The 22,503-nt window shown below is 53.7% G+C and overlaps 1 protein-coding gene across 1 annotated transcript in view; it reads right to left on the bottom strand.

Moving 5' to 3' along the window:
* The window catches only part of LOC143166738 (mitochondrial Rho GTPase 2), a 45,528-nt gene that overhangs the window by 14,279 nt on the left and 8,746 nt on the right, over positions 1–22,503 (bottom strand). The window contains exons 14-41 of the mRNA XM_076351432.1: positions 21,854–21,972; positions 21,490–21,651; positions 20,561–20,691; positions 19,302–19,418; positions 18,524–18,759; positions 17,901–18,040; positions 17,208–17,338; positions 15,778–15,908; positions 14,715–14,876; positions 14,306–14,434; positions 13,617–13,750; positions 13,482–13,519; positions 12,884–13,003; positions 12,277–12,459; positions 11,316–11,416; positions 10,274–10,376; positions 9,692–9,813; positions 9,152–9,311; positions 7,509–7,699; positions 7,068–7,236; positions 6,604–6,715; positions 5,852–6,023; positions 4,966–5,088; positions 4,599–4,779; positions 4,022–4,152; positions 2,866–3,009; positions 1,557–1,676; positions 945–1,029 (exon numbers count right to left, since the gene is read on the bottom strand). Of these exons, the coding sequence (XP_076207547.1) occupies positions 945–1,029; positions 1,557–1,676; positions 2,866–3,009; positions 4,022–4,152; positions 4,599–4,779; positions 4,966–5,088; positions 5,852–6,023; positions 6,604–6,715; positions 7,068–7,236; positions 7,509–7,699; positions 9,152–9,311; positions 9,692–9,813; positions 10,274–10,376; positions 11,316–11,416; positions 12,277–12,459; positions 12,884–13,003; positions 13,482–13,519; positions 13,617–13,750; positions 14,306–14,434; positions 14,715–14,876; positions 15,778–15,908; positions 17,208–17,338; positions 17,901–18,040; positions 18,524–18,759; positions 19,302–19,418; positions 20,561–20,691; positions 21,490–21,651; positions 21,854–21,972 (3,847 nt within the window). The remainder of the gene's footprint in view (positions 1–944; positions 1,030–1,556; positions 1,677–2,865; positions 3,010–4,021; positions 4,153–4,598; positions 4,780–4,965; positions 5,089–5,851; positions 6,024–6,603; positions 6,716–7,067; positions 7,237–7,508; positions 7,700–9,151; positions 9,312–9,691; positions 9,814–10,273; positions 10,377–11,315; positions 11,417–12,276; positions 12,460–12,883; positions 13,004–13,481; positions 13,520–13,616; positions 13,751–14,305; positions 14,435–14,714; positions 14,877–15,777; positions 15,909–17,207; positions 17,339–17,900; positions 18,041–18,523; positions 18,760–19,301; positions 19,419–20,560; positions 20,692–21,489; positions 21,652–21,853; positions 21,973–22,503) is intronic.

Below are 22,503 nucleotides of genomic sequence, written 5' to 3'. Positions count from 1 at the left end.
GCGCATCGCGGGCGGGGCAGGACAGCAGCCGCAGGAGCCGTTCTGCGGGGAAAGGAGGGGGCTCAGTGCCAGGGGAAGGAGGCCCCGCTGCCACGGGGCTTGTCCGTGGCAGGAGCACGGTTCCCTGTCACCCCCCACCCCCCCCCAGGCCCTCTCCCCACTGCTGAGCTGCGAGTCGATAAGCTGAGGGACAGGGGACAGCTTTTTGCCGAAGCAAGCGGGCAATTAACGGCTGGTAACAGGGAGAGAGCGTGACAGAGCAGCTCCACGCTGCGTGTCAGACTGTCACACTGCAGTAATGGATGCGGCAGCACGCGTTAGTGCAACTCTGCTGTCTCACGCCACCCCAAAACGCCCGGCCCCGGGCTGAGCTGATGCCCCGCAGCTCTGGGGCAGGCGTGGAGCTCACCCTGCTCTCAGGAGCTGCTGTCAGAGCGGGATGGACGTACGTACTGCCTCCCCAGGCAGATACAAACAGCTACAGGAGCAAGGTGCCCTTGACAGGAGAAGGGTGCCGATCGTGCCTGTGCTGGGGGAAGGTCCCTTCTGCCTCCCGGGCTGTAGCTCACACAGCCACAGAGCTGTTGGCTCACAAGCGGAGACGAAGACAGCCCGTAACCCCAAGGAGTAATTCAAGTGATAAATCCTGCTCCTTGACAAACAGGACTGAGCTCACGCGTCTGACCTATGAGTCTCCTGGAGCTTTCTCCTTGCCTGACGCATACCGTGCCCGGGAGCGGGGCAGCTACCCGCAGTCCCAGGACCGTAGCTCCCGGGGTCTGAGGACACGGGCTGGTGTGTGTGCACACGTCTTGTTTAAAGAAAAAAGGACGATTGGTTTCCCCCCAAACTCTCGGGAAGAAGGGGATATCCCTCCCTGCCGAAGGCAACCTGGGGACAAGGCAGCCTGGGCAGCAGAGCCCACGGCACCCTCCGGTACTCACCGCCAAAGCCGACAGCCATGAAGCGTGCTGCAGGAGACAGGCTGAGCGATGTGGCGAAGTACGGCAAGGAGATCTTCTCAACTACCTGCGCTCCAGCAAGAGAAACACACCAACACCTCAGAAATGAGCAGGCAGGAGACCAGGGCTGCTGCAGCGACAGTCGTTAGGAGGGTGAAGGGCTCCTCTCAAAAGGGAGGCTGACAGATGCACAGCACCTCTCAGAGCTCAGAAACCTGCCAAAGGCATCAGCTTTCCAGAGGGGACTCGACTCAACGATTTAGAGACCCTTAGCGCTCCTGAAAGCGAACGCCTTCCCCTTCTCTCGGATGGAGAGGCAGCAGGGCGGCAGCAGGGATTGGCAGCCTGCCCAGACACAGCCCGAGGCAGGGGCAGGGCCCTGCCGCTCACACGTTACCTGGGCCAGACTTGGGAGTTTCCGAGATGAAAAGCTGTTGCCCGGAGCGGCTGCTCGCCTGAGCCCACCCCACACCCTCAGACTTGGCTTTCCGCGCGGGGCAGCGCTGCCTCCCGCCACCGCGCACCTCGTTCGAGGTGGCCACGGCCCCGCAGCAGCAGAGGAGCTCCCGTGCCACCCCGGCAGGGCACAAGTACCTGTTTCTTGCGCAGACTGTAAAACAAGACTTCCTTCTGCACCCCAAAGCCGACGTAGACCAGGGTACCGGGTTCCCAAGGGCAGAACGCGGCCAGGCTGGGCGGGAGGCTGCCGAGACCCTGGTGAGGGAAACCAAAGGGAACAAAATCGAGGCTAGCTTCTCCAGCCCGACCCAACACAGTGCGGGACAAGCGGAGGGCAAGGAGGGACACCAGCCCTTGGGCTGCAGGTGTCCGAGCAGTGGGAAATTAGCATGATGGAGGCTGTTTCCTCCCTCTTGCATTGCCATCTCGGACGTGCTCACGTCAAAGCAAGGAGCAACCCCCACACTGCCATGGAAACCTGAAGCAAACTGTTTACCGCCGTAGGAGCAAGACACACGAGGGTCCAACAGGTTGAATTTCCACCGAGGCATTATTGCTACGTGGGCTTGAAGGTGGGATTGGGTTATGGATCGGTTTAACACAAGAAAATAGGGCCCAGAAGATAGATCTTTAGAAGTGGATGCAAGATCAGTCCTTCCCCTGTTCACTGTCGGGAGACCTGTAGTGAGTTTCTTTCACGGAGAGGAAATCCGTCGTTTTGGAAACAAACAGAAGGAACACTGACAGAACCCAACTGCTGTAGGGGCCCGGTCGGTGCTTGGCCCTGAGGGTGGCAGGCTGAGGCACCACCGTTTGCCCCCCCCCCCCCCCCCCCCCGAAAAGACCTAGCTCCCTTCTGCATGCCAATGTCACGTGTACCGGGGACCATCTCCGCGTCCTCTCCGATACAGACCCTCCTCCCCTTTCTAGCAGGTGTCCTGCTGCCCAAATCTCACACCTGGGTTGGAGCCAAAGGGTCCCGCAAAGCATCACAGACACACAGGGCTAGAGGAACTTGGCTCTGTGAACCCGTCACTGGGCTCCTGGCTCTGAATATTCATGCTCTTTGGGAGCGTCAAAGTTAGCAGCGTGCTCATAATTAGGTCTCTCTTCCGCGCACTGTGCTGACTGCTGCCCGTGCTCTGTTTTGCGTAGCACGGGGGTGTCGGCTCTTTGCAGATGCGGTTTTTGACTCCTCACGCTTACAAAGTCAGTGCTTCCCAGCGGTTAGGCACTGCTACAACTCCCGCTGCCTTTCGACACGCAAGAAGGTGCATTAACAAGATACTAATGCAACAGCAGAACTAATGAAGATGACTTTCCTAAGCACACACTCTCTCTTTGGCCCCGTCCCGCTCAGAGCCTTGGGGCATCCCTCCTCCAGCCCGGCTGGTGCCGAGATCGGTGGCACGAGCAGGCAGGGGCTGGCAGGTGCCACGCTCACCTCGGGGCCGGCAGGAGCCGGGAAGCTGAGCCAGTCGAGGAGCTCGCACTTGTCCTTCAGCCAGTCGGAGGCCCAGACGCTGACCCGCCGGTCCGAGCTGGTGGCCAGCCAGAGCTCGCCTCCTTCCACCCCAAAGTCGCGGTACTACGGAAGATAAACGCAATGCTGCGACTCTGGCAGTACAGAAGCTTTAGAGAAGGCTGCCACTAGAGCTAGCATGGGGCAGGAACTCGTGGGAACGCAGGCCTTATGCCGTAGGGGATCAATGCCAGGATTAACCTCTATTTGGGCACTAATCACAACAAAATAGGACAAGGAAGCCGTGGTACCGGAACCAGCGGCACGCTCCGGGCTGAAAGCCCCCGCAGAAGAGGCTGCTGGAGGAGGGGTGAGCGCCTGGCCTGAACGACACAGATCTCTTCCCCGGGACGCCCTCTGGATCTGCGCATCTCCTAGGGGAGTGCTTGCAGATACCGTGTGTCCCCTAACAATGTCCTTCACCTAAAACCAAGGAGGATCTCCTAAGCCTAGAATTACCAGGGAACACAGCCTTGCAGCATGGATGATTTTAAAGCCTGAGAACTTAGGCAAAATTGTTCTCATTTCCACTGCGCAAAGGAAGACAATTCTCCATGAAGAGAAGGACAAAGGAGACGCTAAAACCATCACAGTGCTGCACAACCAAGTCTTCCCAGCTTCACAGAGGAACCGTACAAAGAGCCAGCTACACACAGGAGGCCAGGCTGCCAAGGAGCGAAGCGGGGAAAGCATGCCGAGCCCTTTCTCGGTGGCACAGGGACTGAAAGATCACAGCCCGGGCTGCTCTCAAGGGGTGCTGCTCTCCGAGAGCATGCGGTGCGGGCACACATCACATCTGCCTGCAGCGTGTCTGCAACAGCCACCAAACGTCCCCCCGCCCGCAGGCACAGCCTCGCTCAGGGTTGCACCTGCAACGCCTGCGGCTTTACCCCACCGAAGACAGCCCTAGAAAAACCGAAGTTACTGAAGGAGATGGGGCCCTGAAGAAGAAGGGCGAGGGACAACGAAGCAAACTCGCTGACCGGCCCGGCCACCCTGCTGCTGCTTCCTACAGCCGTGCAGTGACACACGGGGAACTCAGTCCCGCACAGCACCGGGGCAGAGGGCGAGGTCTCACCTGCTTCCTGGTGCACTGGAGAACAGTGATGGGGGAGCCTTTGTGGTCAGCGAGGACGCGGATAGTCATTCCGGTGCGAGGGCTGCTGACAGCCACGAGCCCGTCCTTGCCCCCCGATAAGATCATTTCTCCTGTGGGCAGAGGAGAGAAAAGAATGGGACACTTCTTGTAGGAGAAGAAAAAGCCCATAGGAGAAAGGTCCGAGATCACGGGATGCCGGTTTCCCGAAACACCGTGAAAGGCTGGGAACATCTGAGTCAAGGGCTGGGTAAGACGAGATGTCTCAGAAACACCCACTAAAACACCACACTGAAGAAGAGCCACTGCAGATTGTAAGCAGGAGGACACAAAGGAATGCTTCTTGTACCCAACCCCCTTTGCTATACCATTGCCAATACACCTCCCGTGTCCCATTTACCACATGCTCAGCTGGCAGAGCTTACCAAAGCTCACTGATACAAGTTCTCTGCCTCTCCCTGGCCTCAGGTTTTTGGGCAGGAGGTCAGGGTAACCCAGGCACAACCAAGCCATGCTCCCCAAGGCGACATCTCCCCAGTGTTACAACAGGCAGCCTCACCGTCTGTGGAGTAGGCAATTGCTGTCAGCGCAACGGCATGGGGGTGCATTTTCAGCTCCATCTCTGTCCTGGAAATGCTGAACACGCGGATGGTGCCATCACTGTACCCTGCCACTACATGCTGGCTCTCAGCTCCCCACGCAACGATGGGGCGAGGCTTCCAGGCCAGGCACTGGCAGCTCTGCAAAGGAACCAGGGCAGGGACCCAGTGACACAGTGAAGACGGGCAAGCGCACTAAAAGCTCCGCCTGCAAGTATTTCTCCAACTTTAGTCTGCTCCGTGAGGACAAAGCAGTCCTTGCAATCCCAAGCAGTGGGACTGTGCCCTCTACCAAGAGGAAGAGACTGACGTACGGCAAACAATTACCTGGTTGAGCACCTGGAACTGTACCACTAGCTCCATGCTGCCCAGAGACCAAATCCTCACGCTGCCATCTTCCCCGCACGTTACGCAGTGAGTCTCGTCAGGACTGAAGCACACTTCGGTCACCTGCAGCGAGAATGGAGATGGGGAACAGGGGCCCTACAAATGCCGCAGCCTAGAGGACATCAGCTCCTCTGCCCTCTCGTCCCCCAGGACCCCTCTCATGGGAGACACCAGACAAGAAGCCCCAGACATAAAGGAAGGTGGGGTGCTTTGGTTTTGTCCTTAAATCTTGGGCTGACAGCTAGGCTTGTAATGGAAACCAGTAAAGGTAACCCCAAAGCTAGGACCAGGCACTACACAACGTAGGTGTAAGTAAAATGCCTTCTCTTCTACCATTTGAAATCTTTTTTTCTGTAGCATAAAGATACCCCAAAGCAACAACAAAATTCAAAACAGTCATTCTTCATCTGGTTTGTTTTTTTTTTTTTTAACGTTTTAGGCAAAGAACACGTTATCTGATGTGGTTGTCCAGCTAGCAAACAGAAGGCAGGCAGAAGTCACAGCACTCAGGAACCAAGCCTGCAAACTGCATTCTTCCGCTCCAGCAGAAAGGCCCACAGCTGCTCCCAGGCTGAGGCCGTTAAACACCTAAGGCTAGAGTGGATGAGCTCAGACTTCTTGATGTTGGACTCCTCAGTGCGCCCATTTCTCTCTCGACTCCTCCGTGTTGTCCCGTCAGCACCAGCGAGCCCTGCAGCTCCCTGACCTCTCCCATGGCCAGACCAGGGAACGCTTCTGCAGCCCGCACACGCTTCCCGGGACACGGACAGCACACACAGCACTCGCTGCTCTGCGGGACAAACCACCCCAGCCCAGCCCTTCTAACCTTGTTCTTGTGGCCACTGATTAGTCGGATGCTTGTGCTCTCTGTCCAGTTGATGTACCACAGGGTTCCTGCCGTGGTGCCCACAATTCCCATTTCTAGAGAGTCATCAAAGGCCGCACTGACTATTGTCCCATCGAGGGTGATCTCATGTTCTAGCAGGACTGAGCTAGACCTGGAGGAAAGGAGGATGCGAGAAGGACTGGCTCAACTGTTGGAACAGCCACTCTGCCTCCTTGAAATGCAATTTTCTAGTGAGCCCAGTCACGTGTTTGCAGCTAAATGGTTCAGTGAGGAGCTCCTGTACATTGAACAGTGACTACCGTTGCATTTGCACCGCAACCATCTTTTATAGGAAAGAAAGAAAGAAAATAGGGGATGCAATAGTGCGAGAGAAGGCAATGCGTTTTCACTAATTCTCTTAAAGGAGTTCCTACAAATCACTGACACAAACTTCAGGCATGATAAACTCCACCCATTTCCAGTATTAAGAGGGTTCAGCTACCTGTGGCAAAAATTCAGTAAAAAGACGCAGACAGAAAAGAATCAGCAGTCACGGGATGGAGAGGAAAAGCTAAGGATGAAGAACAACAGGAGCAGCGTGGTTACAGCCAGAGCCAATGTCTGTCCGTGAAAAGCCACCTCTCAGACAGGTCCTGGGAGCTGCCAGATGAGGGGAAGAGCATCTCAAGAGCCCAGAGTGTTCTCGAGACGGGCGCAAGCACGGCGGAGACGCTGGGGCCACGACATCCTACCTGGCATCGGGACCTTTCAGCCTCAGCTCCTGCACGGCGGCCACTGCCCACAGGCGGATGCGTTTCGTGTTGCTGCCACTCACCAGCCTGTTGCACCGACACACCAGCACACCTGGGAGGCCACAGGGGAACGGAGGGCACACGTGAATATCCACCGCTCTCGGCCATCGCCCAAGGTGTGCTCCTGACAGCCAGGCCACTGATTCATTCGGGCAGGGCAGCGGGGGTCTTCTACAGCCCAATAGCCAGCGTTTTTACAGACTAGAGGTGAACCCCCGAGGAAACCCAGGACCCCGAGGAAACCCAGGTCACAGATCCATTGCCACCCCATGCATCTTACATCCGACAGCAAACTGGTTTACTGAGCACAGCTGAGTGAAAGGAGGTCTGCAAGCTCATTGCTGTTCTTTCCTAACGAGTTCCCTGTTACAGCCCTGACAGACGCCCGGGGCATTTGCACCCACCGATCTCACCCTCGTCGGCCTCCCACGTCATGAAGCAGCAATTAGTCTCGGTGTCCCACACGCAGATCTGGCCTGAGTTAGTCCCACTATAAAGAAGAGTGTCGGCACCGTAACAGAGAGAGGTCAGCTCCACTGGCCCTAACACGTCCGGGGCAGGGGCCCGATGAACCTGCCGGAGCATGTAAAACAGAAACGTCAAAGAGAAAATGGTGCTTACCTACATCAGAACCCCTCCCTGCTCCGTCTACCCTCAACTCACGCAGTTAATGCCTCAAATACAACTGAAAGCCACTCACGGCCAGCTAATGATGATTTCTAAGAGAAATCATCAGTTCTCAGAGACCTGTGGGGGCAGAGCCTCCGTCGCACTCACCAGGGGCTTGGAAAAGAAGTCGGAGATGCTGAACAGAAATTTTAAAAGAAGGTAAAACTGAGGTTTACCTTGAGGTTGACGTCAGCTCCCTGCTGCTCCAACAGCCAAAACATCACGGCTCCCTTCCCCACGCAGGCCAGTTCTCTGTGAGAAAGAGGACTAAAAGCCACGTCATGGACTGGCTCCGAGATACAAGTCGACGACATGAGTTCGTAAGTGTAGGTATTCCACAGAGCAATGGTTTGATCGCTGTAGTCCCCTAGGTAGAACATGAAAGACAGTAGGAGGAAAGTCTGCAGCCTCAGTGTTTCTTCAGGACGCTCACAAGCATACACGCAGCACACACGCATCAACTGTGTCGCTCCCTTATCCAGTTGTTCGGAGACAACTGCTGCGGACGCCGTCCCAGGCATGGACATGGCTCCTTGTGTGCTCAGCAAAAGCTGCACAACGTGATGGGTCCTCATCCGAGTTGAGGACAGATATAACTGGCCCAACGCTTCATGCTGGAGGCTGTAGCAAATCCGGCCCTGCCGCGGGGTCTGCAGCCAGCATTTGAACCGGCCGACGGCTGGCGTGGTAGGGATTTCAGCAGGCAGAGCAGGTTTTGTGCTGTTTCTACATCCTTAGGAGCTACTGCACACCTCAACATATGCCCCCACACCAGCCCTCCAGTGATACTGTGCACTCGGGGCTAACAACAGTCTTGAAATAAGAAAGGGATGCCACCGTTGCTGAGGTCAAAGCTGAGATGGGAGCTGATCTTAATGGAAGCCACCGTACCTGGGTGGCAGCAGAAGGCACTGGCCTTGGTGATGGCAAACATCCCCAGCTCCCAGACAGCTCCGGAGGACAGTGTTCTCCTGCTGCCTTTCTCAGGCTCCATAACCTCAGTGGAGACTTTCAGCTTTTCTCTTCTCTCCAGACCAGAGCTGGAGGAGGAGAGCTCCTCTCCCACGCTGCTCTGTGGAGAGCACAAAGCTCTCTTCCTCTCCAGCAAAGCTTGCTTTTTTCCAAGGGCAGACTCACCAGCCTAGAGAGAGTGTATTGCCTGCTCCACAGGTCCTCTCTCATGCAAAACAAGAACTTGCTAATTGCATATTTGTCCTTTAACTGTCCCTTGCCTAAACAAAACAGACAGCTTGAGCATCCATCTTGTGCTGGCATCGCTGCCTGGCAGGAGGCTCACAGTTTGAAGCCTGGCTACTTCTATGCAATTCCACCTAAGCAGCAATAAGAAGTCCAGAAGAAGGCTTTTCCCTTTGGACACTATATATAGTAACTGCAAACTATTTACATGGGCTTAACAAGCACAGTGAGCCAGGAGAAGAAAGCTGTAATTTCAGGAAAAACGAGCTAGCTGGGGCAATGAGAAAGAACTGCGGGGAGCTGTGGGAGCCCAGCGTTCGTGCCTGTGGCTGAGACGCACAGGGCGCCTGCTTCCCCTCGAAACGCTGCCGACAGCGCCCTGGAAGCACGCTCAGCTGCAAAGAGTACCTCTGCAGGGGGTCACTCCCAGGAGGACCGGAGATCACTTGCAGTTTTACGTGCTGCATTATCCATTGTCCTGAGGCTACCAAGCAACAGCTTCATACCCATGAGCCTGGTACGTATCTTGCAGGTACTGCACGCTTACAGCATCTTCCTCCCATGAGCTGTCTACTCTAGGGTGTACTCCTGCACCCACACCCGGTGTCACAGGCGTACTCACCTAGGGTAAGAAGGAATCTATCATCCCGAGAGAATGCCATGGCTTGTACTTGCGTCTCGTGGTGGAAGAGACTTGCTGTGCAAACCCCATCCTGGACATTCCAGAGGCAGATCTGACAATGGGAGTCTCCATTCCTCTTTCCTGAGGCAGAGGCAAGAACCTAACAGACCAATATGTTGTCACTGAGACCTTGGTAAGTAATTAGAGAACACTTTGTTAGTTAGTTAGTCTTAGCAACTGTTAGTCTGAAATTAAAGTGACGTGGTTGGCAAATGAAAAATTCTGCGAGAACAACCATCAGCTGACGGTAGGAAGGAATGGTAACATCACCCAGAGGAAGGGAGCAGCCATTACTGTCACACTGAGCCAGCACAACGGATAGCTAGGCTCCAAAACCATTTATTTTATTTCCATAACCCCAGGTCTCCAGGCAGCAGGCAGAAGAAGGGAACGGATAAATGGGATTTTAGACTGTGACATTCCTTTAGCCCAAAGCGACACAGACAAAACCCAGCCCGGGGCGGCAGAAGCCTCTCCTACCTGGGCATCGTGGCTGACGGCGAGCGTAGAGATCTCCTCCACGTGGCCAAGCCAGTGATTCTGTGATCCCGAGTGCAGGTCTTCAACTACGATGACGCAGCCACAGGTGTAGGCGAAGAAGCCTAGCAGAGAGGAGGAGATGGGATGTTTTCATGTAAAGGCTTCTCATACAGCACCCACTACAACCTGCATCACAATTCCGGAAAATTCTTTTTTTCAGTAATACGTAAAAGCTGACTCTTCTACGCAGCCTGTCAGCATCCTTCCCATCAGGTGGAGAGTGGAGTAAAATCTCACTTCCCCTAACCTGAGCAAAGCAAAGCTGTTGGGCATCACTCCAGCCTGGAGAAAGGAGGCAAGATGGCCTTTGTGAGAGCCTTCCCTTCTGCTCTATCCACTCAGCAACTGAAGTCTGAGTCTGCCCCTATCAACTAACGTTTGCCAACAGGAAAGAAGGATTACTGGATTTTACCAACGCAAAGAACCCCTGTGTTAAAGCAGAGATCCCAACCCAACAGCTAGAAAATCGTAACTTGGCTCAGTACGCACACCTCCTGCCCCTCCGGAGCCTTCCTGGCGTACCTGTGTCCGGGTTCCACACCATATTCCCTCTGCCGTTCCCGTTGTAGCCGATCACTGCTTTCAGCTTCAAGACCTCACTGCCAGCTGGAGGAGATAAGAAACTCTACAAGAAAAATAGACACCGGCTTAAAATAAGCTCTAGAAGGATGGCCCGGTCAGGTACATTCAATGCCCATGTAAGAAAAAGCGTGCGTGCAAGCACACACACGTCCTCACACACACAACACGCAAATTCGTGCCAATACTCACGCAATTCAAGTTCAACACATCCACAGATGAATACCGAAGTGCACACTTATACATACAAAAGAGAAACTGCACCAGCAAAACCAGGCACAGATGCTTTCAGATGGGGCACAAAACAGGCTGGCAGCCACTGCCCAGCCGATGAGCAGCTGCTAATCCTGCTGGGAAGGAGTTCAATGGGTTTTGCTGACTTGGGGATGTAGATGTTTCAATAGGAAGACAGTGGGGGGACAAACTGCTACCAGGTGGAGGGACAGAGGAGAGAATTGAGGGTGCGAGCTGAATGTAGCTTTTCTCCCAGCACCGCAAACACCAGAGCTTGGGAAAAGGTTGAGTTAAGTTTCTGTTTTATTATTGCTCTGTTTGTTAACAGAGCGAGAGCTGTGCCTTGACTATCTTCACTACGCTCGATGGATTGCCTTCCCCAGCCTGCTCTGCCAACGCATCTGCTCGCAAATATGGGTGCATGATGAATCACTCCATTGCTCACTCGTCTTTCACTTACAATAGCACATGCCATTTCCATTTCTTTAGAATAAAAATGTATGCAGATTAGCTGAACAGAAAAAGAGTTGATCACAACTCACTTTTTACTAGTCTGGAAAGAGCTGCATGTAGAGGAGAAAGGGGAACTAACGTTAGGAGTTTCTAATTGAACATCAGGCCCAGGGGTATATTTCACAAATTGCTTTCAAACAGAGAACAAAATGGAAACAATTTGGAAAATCCACCTACCCCAGCCCCAAAATGCTTGTTCGCCACCTGCCCAGGTAACCAGCCCTGGCACAACTCTCACCTGGGGGAGCACCGATGCCTTAAAGCGAGGAGTGAAATGCCGGTAGGAATCTGGGCGGACGGAGCACTGGAACTTGGGACTTTTGGTCTCCTTTCTGGGTTCTGCCACACAAAGAAGAAAACAGTACCTATGGGATGCTGCTCCCGGGAACGGTTCGGGAGCAGCCGCTAGGCTGTGGCTTGCTGTCCGTTCAGATGCTGTGTATGTGCGTGCATACACACACACACACGAGGCAAAAATCAGACTGCAGCATCACACGTGCTCCTACACGACCGGCCATAGGAAAACCACCAGCTTTCCAGGAGCAAAAGGAGGAACATCCATCTCCCCCCTTCATCCCGGCTCAGCTACACCACGCTGCAAACAGCCTAAGGGCATCCACGCTGCATGCCCTGGGCATCGCTGCGAAAGCATAAGCCACACAGCTAGAAAGAGGTCTTTAACGAGAGCGGCGGAGGCATAGTTTTATGTTGAAGCTTTCCAACAAGTCCTGCCTGGGGCTGAGCGCTGGCAGCTGCCTGCTTCTGGCAGCTCGCCACAAACTGCTGCAGCTTTGAGGCTGTGCATCTATTAATAGAGACATTGGGAGCTTTAATTTCAGCCGGGTTTAATAGAAAGTGCCACTTAGAGATGATATTGGCTCCAAGCTGAAGAGGGGCTTCTGATGTGCCTAGAAGCAGCAGCAGGGAAAGAGCCAGAAAAACAAGCAGTCTTGGGGACCAACACGAGCTTCCGTCAATACTGACTTCCCTTGGTAAATCACACCCAAGGGAAGAGCCCCGAGGAACACATTGCTACCCTTCGTCTCGCAACTCAGAGCACGTGTCCAGGTCTGTCTGTACCGTGTTAATAATGATCTTTCTTTATTTGTCAGGGATAGACCAAGCTGCCATGCAGGCCTGCACGCATCGTGCCCCTAAGGAGCCGAGCTCTGTACAAGATGGGAATACCCCTGATTTACCGTTTGCTGATTCTCCAAGAGACCTCGAGCTCTCCTGCCTGACTTTGGGCCTCACAACAACAAGCTCCTCGTTTCTGACCGACTCCACCACGAGGACCGAGGCATCTTTGTCTCCATTCGCCACCATCCTGCTGCTGCCTGGCAGACCTGCTTCCTCCTCTTGGTCCGACTCGGAGAAAATACCTGAAGAGAAAAATTAGTGGGAAGACAGAGCCATCTGTGTCCTTCAGGACTGCTTCGTGTGTGACCGACCCTTCGATTCTGGCAGTGTCATTCTCCTGCTCTGTGTAACAGCCCATCTGTTAGGGTGGAGGGCAAAGCAGACGTTTCCTCCTGGGTATGTCCAGCAAGGTATTTACCACAGCCCTCAGAGAAGCTGTGCCAGCAGCTTAGTCTATGGAGGAGAGCAGAGGATAAAGCGGTGCTGAACCCCAACACCTCTGGCTGGCTTTGTCCAAGTCAGGGGAAGGAAAGTGCAGACTGGTCTGTCAGTCTGCAGGAAGGGGATCACGGGCAGGGATAGCTCCAAGGAAGCTGCTGAACTAGGCAAGGAGTTTTTCCTAAAACAAGATCAATTTTCCCCTTCCCTGCAAGCAGTTCCTCTTACTTTGACATCCCGCTTGGTGGACAGAGCTGACATCCAAACATGGTGGTGAGGACAACAACGGAAGAGGAACTGTCTGCCGAGGTGTCTCAGAAGCATCCTTTAGCTTCTCAGAGCTCCCTTCTGTGAAGAGAAAAGGGTTTGTGTAACTTCCCTCATCCCTTAGATCCTCTCATCCTCCTGACTTGATGAATGGCGATGCCTCCAAGGTCATTTCTCCATCTTCCTCCTACACAGGAGGAGCCACTTCTCCTCTGTCCTTCAAGAAAGGGGACGACAGAGAGAGGGACAGTGAGGGCAGGGAAAAAGAAGACAGAAGAGATGGAGGCAGGGAAAGACAGAAGGCAAAAGCTGAAAGATCTACCGAGAAACCCAGAGCTGCTCTGCTCAGAACATCCCCTCCTTGGCAGACTCCCACTGAGAGGTGCTAGTTAATTGAAGGCTGTCCCTTGGGGTTAATTAGCTGGTTAGCCCCCTGCTATCTGACCCACTGAGGGAAGGAAGCAAAAACCCCCAACCCCTACCCTCTGCCATGAAGAGCAGCTGTGGAAGAGCTGCCAACCTGCCGGCCAGCACAACTCAGGGGAGGAGGCAAACTCACCTGCTCCCGGCTGCAGAGCGGACTCGGAGGAACGAGCCCTGGAAAGGCAAGGAGACCAGCGTTACACCGAGAGGGGATGGGGCAGGGGAGGTGACGGGAAGGAGGGGAAGGCACTGCCCAGCACCGTGCACTTACCCGGCGGGGGGTGAACTCTCCGCAGGCAGAGCCAGGAAGTCCCAGAGGAAGATGGCATCTCCAACACTGATGACGTGCCGTTGGTCTGGGGTGAAGGCCACCTGGCGCACTGGCTCCGAGTGGCCGATGTACACCTAGGAGTGAGCACGCCTTGAACGACTCCATCACCACGCCTGCCCTATCAGGATGGTGGTTACTGCACTCCCTGCCCTCCGTAGCCAGTGTCTACACTCCTCAGCAGAAGATCCCCTCAGAGGCTAGCACCACACCCTACAGTGCTCAGACCTAGGGCTGATCAACCTGGGGTTGAGCCTCAACAGACTGATCTGGAGAAATGAGCAGAAGCTGAAAACCCCCAAGGTCTTATTCTAGCTCTCAATACCTCCAAAACCCTGGGCGAGCCATTTTCTTCTCTGGGCGGCTCTGTCCCTAGCACAGAGGTAACACCCACCTCTGTCCTCCGCAGAGGGTCTCACTAGGCGCGGTGCTTTGGCAGCCCCAGCCCATGCTCAGTGCAGGGCATTATTACAACGTGGGAATAGGGCTGCGTTTCTCAGCTGCTGGGCGAACTGGGACCGGGGACACCGGGCCAAGTCACACAGAGGGCATTTGTTGCTCTGTTCTCCAGGGATTCCGAAATGCTTGATCAGGGCAACACCAACCCCCTTCCCTCCCTTTGTGGGCAGTACCTGGAAGTTGATATCGAAGCGCATCTGATAGTCCCACACTTTGATAACTTTGCCGCCAGCGGTGAGCAGGTACCTGCCATCCTTGCTCAGCGCCAAGGAAGAACAGGACAGCTTGTGAACGGGAGACACCTGAGGACAAGAAACAGCACCAGCAGCATTAACTGAGCTAGTTCCTGTCCTTCTGCTTCAGCAAGAGGACAGGAGCACGACAGCACGGAAAACAAGGACAAGCTCAGGCTCACCCTGAGCACAACCACACCAGGGTAGCTACACGCTTGCCACTCGTGTTTCTTTGAAGCCTGTGAACTCCAGGATGAGCTCTTCTCTCATTTAGCCTCCTACAGTGACATGAAGTGCCCAAGCCCCACATGACACGAGACCTCAGTGCATGAATTTCATAGTGTCCTACCTCGCGCACCAGTCGTCCCGTTTTTGCATCAAGCACGAGGATTTTATTGGAAGAAGTGGACACCAGGAGCTCGCCTCGAGGCACCGGAGCAAAGCAGACTCTGGCTGCAGAGTCCAAGGCCGTGCTGTTCAAATCGAGGATGCTGATGTCCACCCTCAGCAGCTGTGAAACAAGGAGCTGATGAACAAACGTCCTGGAGCAAATACTGCAGAAGCCTCAGGAGCCTCCCATGGCTCTCCTAACACGAGGCTGTGGAGCCCCCCAGACCCTTCCCTTCCCACCTAATGAGGGGCTGCAGGGTCCAGGCAATGTCCCTACTGCCCAGGAGAGCAGCTCACAAAGAGGAGTCGGAGCTGACAGTCTACACAAGACTTCTCCAAATTATCTTTCTAGAGGGGAATGAAGCCAGAGAAGAAGAAACTTGTTCTAGGAGAACAAGTCTTATGAGGAGCGGCTGAGGGAACTGGGGTTGTTTAGCCTGGAGAAAAGGAGGCTGAGGGGAGACCTCATCGCTCTCTACAACTCCCTGAAAGGAGGTTGTAGCGAGGTGGGGGTCGGTCTCTTCTCCCAAGGAACAAGCAATAGGACGAGAGGAAACAGCCTCAAGTTACGCCAGGGGAGGTTTAGATTGGACGTGAGGAAAAATGTCTTTACTGAGAGAGCGGTTAAACATTGGAACAGGCTGCCCAGGGAAGTGGTTGAGTCCCCATCCCTGGAGGTATTTAAAAGACGTGTAGATGAGGTGCTTAGGGACATGGTTTAGTGGGCATGGGGGTGTTGGGTTGACGGTTGGACTCGATGATCTTAGAGGTCTCTTCCAACCTCAGTGATTCTGTGATTCTAAGCCTTGACTTTGTTGTTTCTATCTCACAGAATGGAAAACAAACCTCATTGTAAGCACCCTGAGACAAGTGTCTGCTGGGCTGGGCAGGGCCCTCTCCAACATTGCTGGTGCCCAAGGCCCTTGATCTATCTCATCTGATGCAGCCTATGGGAACTTCCCCCTGTGGCATGTGCTCCCCTCCCCACCCTCCCCCAGGAACAAGGGGAGCCTGCTGGGTACCTCATCTAGAGAGCAGGCCTCCATCACGGTCACAACATACTTGGAGGGACCCACGAAGGCCAAGAGACGGCTGTCCCCACTGACCACCAAAGCATCCGAACCGCTCCCAGCGTCCCGGGCCACCACATTGCCTGAGGGCCACAGCAAGAGAGAGAGTGAAGAGAGGAGCAAAGCCCACGCTGCAGCCAGCTCACTCTGTGATGGTGCTGCTGACGGGTAGCTGCAGCTTCTCCTGCCTCCAAATCAGCCTTGGGTTAACGCTCTGGCCTGAGGAAGCAGCAACGTCTGGTGTAGAAGACGCTACAAATTTTATCTGCAGCACCCAAAGCGTGCAGTGAACCACCTCAAGGGCAGGGTCTAGATGCATGGCTTGTTGCCTGACTGAACGTGCGGTGTTCTCAAGGAGAGCAGAACAAAGTCAAGGGAATAAAATTGATTTTAGTGTTTATTTTTTAACGTCACAAGAAGCTGTGACAAGGATCTGTGAATGTGAGATCTCTGCTGCAGCCTGGGTGTCTGAACCCTGCACAGAATGAAGTCAGTGCCGAACCCCACCACGCTGATGTCAGTCTGGTGGACAGATAGACCCAAAGGCCTAAAAATCACAGACATCAGAGCAATTCTCTGTATTCATTCCACTACCAGAATTCCACTGTTCTGTCCCTGGAACGTGGCCAGGCAGTGAACACAATTTCAGAGCAGAGTCAATATGTAAAGGACCAGCTGCAGCACTGACACCAAACGTGGGTTATTTTGGACAAATTCCCTGATCTCTCCGAGCCCCTGTTCCTTCTCCACCTACTTCAGCTGCACGCTTCTTGGGGCAGGATCCTCCTCTTCGTACAATATTGCATAACGGAGCTCCCTTTCCCTGCCCAAGCTTGTGCTGCCACAGCTCGTTTCAAAAGCGTACATTAAATGTGACATTAATGTTTCCAAACTGCCTTGCCCCTGCACTGCTTCCCCTGCCCGCAGCTCTCCACCTTCTCCATTCACCAGCACGGCTCTTTGCGCAGCTGTGCTGCAGGCAGGATTAGGGAAGCGATCCAGTTTAAACAAATTAAACTGCACATCCACGAAATGGAAAGAGTCAGGGCTTGGGCATCAATAAGTAGGAAGACTCTACGCTTGTGTTGCTTCTAGGCAATGCACTGTTGAACCCAGACCTGAAAGGGCAGGTCTCTGCGATTCCAGCCCATTCACAAAATCGTAACGCCAAGCAAGCTGAGAGCGTTTGAACCAGGACGGGTAGGGAAGGGTTGGCAGTCACTAGGGTTTGCTCACGCATACGGTATAAACACAAATGACACAGCCCAGAAGGTACATCAGAAAATACCTCTCTGAGTAGGCTCAGTCTGGTTTGGCTTTGGTGCTAGGATGTCTGTGCTACCAAAAAAGAAGAAAGGCAACCCAGAACCCCAAAGTCTTACCCAGGACTCTCAGGACGTGGTTTTTCTGCGCCGTACAGCTGTAAAGAGCCAGAGTTCCCTGCAAACAGGAGCTGAACATGAAATTGCCATCTGGAGAGAAGGTCAGTCCAGTGATCACAGTGCGGTGCTGCCTGAAAGAAGGCAGAAAACACGAAAAAGGGGAGGAGAACAAACAAGCAAAACCCCAGAAAACAGTAGGAACGTGAAGAACCCAGGGGAGCAAAATAATCAGGGGCAGGCAGAGGACCCCACCATGCTCACGCCTGCAGGAGCCCAGGACAATCGACACTCCCAACTTTTTGGAAAACCGAGCAGCAGGCGCAGCACTCCAGCCGTCCCGGGAAGGGACATGCTCCCTCTCCCTTTGGAGCATCCTCCACTTCCCGTGCCGAGGCTCGCAAGGGCTCCCTGTTCAGCTGCTCTCTAGGACAAGCCTTTTCCTACTGTTGGCCAGCTGTCCACTGGGAAGTCGTAAAGAAAGCCCTCATAGCCTTCGCAGGTTGGACTTTTACCACCCAGAGCCTTGGCACAGCAGACTATCTCTGCCTGAAAACCACTCAGCTGGGACGTGAGGGTTGTCAAGCTCAAGAAAAGCACTTTTCCCACCTCCACGATTATCGCTGTGCCTCTTGCCAGGGCACCCACAGTTAGACCCGTACCTGCCCCAGTGCAGCCCCCGCTGCAAGTGCTTACTTGTGCTCCACCAGCAGATCGGAGGCAGCCAAGCTGAAGGTCCGCACCATCCCGCTGTCAAAGCCACAGGCCAGGATCTGCTGGGTAGGGTGAAAGGCCACAGCACACGGCGTTTCCTCTGCAGCTGTGAAGTCATACAGCTGCGGGGAAGAGACACGCCGCAGGCACAAAGCTGGATAAAGCTGTACCTGGCAGCCGTACCTAACGCCGCAACAGCCTCAGACCTCCACCGTGAGTGTGTCCCACAACAGAAATCTCATCCTGCCTGGATGGATCTAAGGCCCAGTGAAGTCCTGGGCCTTTAGGCATTTAAATAAAGCCCTTGAGTATTAGGTTTTGTGTTAAAAAGCAATATTCAAAAGATGGAGGAAAAGAAAATATTTTTGTTTAACAATACCTTCAGAAGCTAAGGCCAAATTATGCATTAAGCTAAAGCTCTCAGAACTCCATACTCCAGAAGGATTTCTTGCCTGTGGTACCCCCCCGTGCTTCAGGGAGGACATTTCAGGGCTCTTGAACTGTGGAGCTTTGATAACCAAACAGTTAACAGATAACTAGACTAAAGAGAGACTAGGCAGACTATTAACAAATGCAAGACACCTACTGACTCTCGTCTCACCTACCTGCTGCATGGAGACGAGGTCCCAGACTCGGATGGTATTGTCCTGAGACACCGTTGCCATCTGCTTCCAAATCCCCTCCACCGAGAACGCCAAAACGGAGTCCTCGTGAGAGCGCATGAGGGTGTTATAGTTCCGTGACTGGATATCCAGGTAGCCCAGATTGCCAGCAGCGGTCGTGCACAAGACTTTGCGGCTGTCCGGGCTGATGCAGACAGAACTCACCGGAGCCTCGTGCTCTGGGGAAAGACACAGGAGTCAGCGAACCCCCCGGAAAAGGAGGAGCAGCAGCTGGAGCACAGCTACAGAACCAGATTCGCATTTAGGAAAGTAACGCGCGCAGGAATGAGCATCCCACACGACCTCAGGATTGAACGCTTGCAGGTTTGAGTCTAGTGACAAATTAGTCTCTGCCCTTTCTAGAAGTCCCCGGGCTCTGCTGTTACGGTGGCTGTTTCAAAAAGAGTGAAAAACTGCTCAACTTCTCCCCTAATTTTTCACGGACAGAAGAGCCATGGGTACAAGGGCACAGAAATGAAGACTGAGTGCCTGCTCTCACCCAGGAGATCCTGCCTTTCTCCTACGAGTTACAAGAATGAACATGAATAATTATTGTTGAAGTAAAAGACTTCCAAGCCAGCCACCCCTAGAGACAGCAGGCATAAAAGATGCCCTCGTTCACGAGAATTGCTTTAGGAGACACGCCAGCAGAGCTTTGGCTTCACAGCAGCAGCCTGATGGAGATGTGGAGCTCAGAAGCACCGGTCCCAGCTCTACTCACCTGCCTCTAAGACAACGGCTGAGAAGTCCAGTGGCCACAGCCGCAGGTAGCCATCTTCTGAACCCGTGGCACAGAAGGTTGAGGAGATGCTAATACTGTTTATAGCGATCCCAGGGCCTGAAAACCCAAAAAACAACACGACCTTGTACACTTGAAACAAGAAAACTCAAACTGAGGGTTGCCCCGTCCAAGAGCTGAGTCCGACGGTCCACCCACACCAGCGGCTGAAGCCTCAGAAGCAGCAGCCAGCAATCCCACGGTGATGGACAGTATGGGCTGAGGAGTCTCAGCTAGCCCTTCTCGGGACTCAAAACATGTTCGGTCCCCTTCCCTTTCCAGCACTCCTCTTTACCATCATGCAAGTCTTGCCAGGCACAGAAAATTCTTACCACTTGTTAAACCCTGCCATACTTTTGCCTCGAACAGGATCTTATGGCAAGGGATGTCCTAGATTAACTGCCTGAGATACAAACCCCTTTCATTTCCGTGTCTCAAATCCTCTCTGCAGCGTAGCGAGAAGGGAGAGAGAATACAGATCTACAGGAACTGGGATTTTTTGATTCAGGTATAAAGTCCTTTGGTCAAAGCACTGGCACGAGCCAGCACTGCTACCAGGAGGACACCCAAGGACATCGTTTCATCTCCTCTTGGGCGTCTTCTCGCCCATGAAGTGAGAGCCAGAGTTACCTACCTCTCAAGGGGGCATGCTCTAGGTTAATTAGCTCAATTTGCCAAAGCAAACCATGCACTAAGTTTTAAGATATCAGAGCAATCGCACTTGAAAGTGAATTCTTCCCGCTGTTAAAATTAATGGAAGAGCTGAAAGCTGTACTACTTAGTATACAGCAACAAAGATTTCCCAAACACTCTGCACAGGCTGAATAATGAAAAAAATCCCCAAATTCATCTTTTTTGTTGGTCGGCTTAGCTCTTTTTCCATCTCTACATTAAGATTCCCATCAGCAAATTAAGACCTTGTTTCATGTTTCTAAAAGTAGTGTTTCGCTGAAAGTGCAATCAGCATTTAAAACGCTAAAATTCTTTCTTAAAGTGATAACTTTGCTGTACTAAGGAAGATTATTTGCAGTACTTAAGAGGCAAATAGCTAGCAATGATCTAATCAACCCAAAATAATCCTTAGCAGTAGGTAAATAGCTGGTTTATTTTACCAGAGATTTGTTTGAATTCGTTTCTGACCCCGATGGTGGTTGAGGTGCTCCCTGGCTGGTCCCCTCCTCCCTGCCTGCAGATACTCCTACCTGCGCCGCCGCCTGCCTTGTCCTGCCGCTGGCAGCCCCGGGGCTGCGCGGGCAGGAGCCGCCGCGCGCTCCTCATGCAGACGTTCTTGTAGTCCACCTCCAAGACGTGGCCGCTCTTGCTGCAGACAAAGCTGTAAAGGAGAGAGACCCCTGCTCTGGCACCCCAGGGTTAGGAGGAGCTGCGCCAGCGTGGGCTAGTAAAAACCCAGCTTGGTTTACCCGTTAAACTGTTTGCCAGATGGAAAGCAATTCTGGTTCGCAGTAACCTAACAGGTCAACGAGGTGTCCAAGGGCACCTTTCCATGCGCTACGCTACCCTACAAACCTACAACCAGCTCGGAGCTTCCTATTTTATTTCTTGTCCCTTTGAAACATTAATTAGCAAAAGAGCTAAAAGCTCGGCATAGACCTCAGAAGGAAACCTCTCTCTGCCACAGGACACAGCCCGGGGGAAGGCAGGGCCAGCTGAGCCGACAGCTCTGCCTTTATGGAGCAGTAAGCGGTAGCAACAAAGGTCTGGCTTTGATGAATAAAATAAAACAACAACAAAAAAAGCATGTATCTGTCTATATGCAAGCGGATATGTACCACACCCCTCCCGCTGCCAACAGAAAGCTAACCACAAGCCTCAGGTGGGCGAAGGGATTCACTAAATATGGCAAAACATCAGTATGGCAAGAGGAAAGACCCATTTCTTGAGCTATTCTGCAAGCAGCCAAATCTCTTTTGGGAAGCAAAGTGTGCTGAGGAGGGGAGAGGCTCTCCCAGCTCCAGGAGACACCTGTATTTTGCAGGGAAAACCCAAGCAAAATGCCGTGCTCACGCAGAGGAAGGGGAAGGAGGATGCTAAAGGCAGCCGAGAGCCGTCGAGCTCCCTGCCAGCAGGCTGCCCTGAGGACGGGTGACGGTGGAGCCCAGCAGCCCCTTACAGCGTGCGGTCCTCCGGCTCCCGCTCGGCCGCGTGCCCCTCCTCGAAGGCCAGGTCGGTGAACTCCAGAGAATGGTACTCGCCCAGATTGACGGGACACGAGCGCAACGCTCCGCTCCGTACTCGCCACAGCCTGACGTTGTCCCGGCCGCACGACACCATCCTGTCCCGGGAGAGACTGCGTGAGGACCAGGGCAGGACTCTCCAAGCCACTGGTGAAAGGTCAGCGCCCCAAGGGCCACCGGCTGACAGTGAGGACCGAGAACAGGAATGGCAACCGGACGGCTGCAGCACCACAATTCCCCCCGCAGCTGTGCCCCAACCAATGCTTTTGATTTTTTTCTTTTTTTTTTTTTGCACGCTACCTGGTGTCATCAAAAAAAGCAATCTTCAGGGCCTGGATGTCCACATCCGTGTGCGCTTTGGCCAGCACGGCCACCTCTCCGCCACGGGTCACCTGAGCAGCGTTCCACACCACCACCATCTGAAGCAAGAAGACACGATGGCAGAGCTGCTCAAACGTGGAAACCTGGGCAGCAAAAGAGCTTTTCGTCACAGCAGCTGACCTGCTGCACGTGCGGGAGCCTGCTCCGGGGCTGGGCACAAAGGATCGATAACGGAATTGAAGCAGGGGAAAAAAAATTCTCTCGCACAGAGGGTTTAGGACAGTCCAACAGCTTTGCAAAGCTTCATGGCAATATACTGGTCTGGCATCCATAATTATAGGTTCTAAATCCCAGGGCTGCCTGGCAACAGGGCTCAGACTTGGAAAGAAAATCCACAGAGGAGTGGGAACTCTGCCTGCTGAGATGCAAGAGCTGTACCAGGGCTGAGCCGGTCCGCGAGAGCTGAAGGTAGCACGTGTCCGGCTGCGCTGGCTCTCGCAGCACTTTGCTCCGATGCAGGTTTGCATGCTCGCGGTGCCCATCACGAGGGGCAAGAGAGTCCAACCCTTTCCCCAAAGGAAAGGAGGAGATGGGTGAAGAAATGCAGGTGATTCGATGCTCTGCATTTC

The sequence above is a fragment of the Aptenodytes patagonicus genome, chromosome 13, assembly GCF_965638725.1.
Source record: "Aptenodytes patagonicus chromosome 13, bAptPat1.pri.cur, whole genome shotgun sequence".
Taxonomy (NCBI): domain Eukaryota; kingdom Metazoa; phylum Chordata; class Aves; order Sphenisciformes; family Spheniscidae; genus Aptenodytes; species Aptenodytes patagonicus.
The sequence above is the reverse complement of the archived record's forward strand: the minus strand, read 5'-3'. Positions and strand labels throughout refer to the sequence as shown.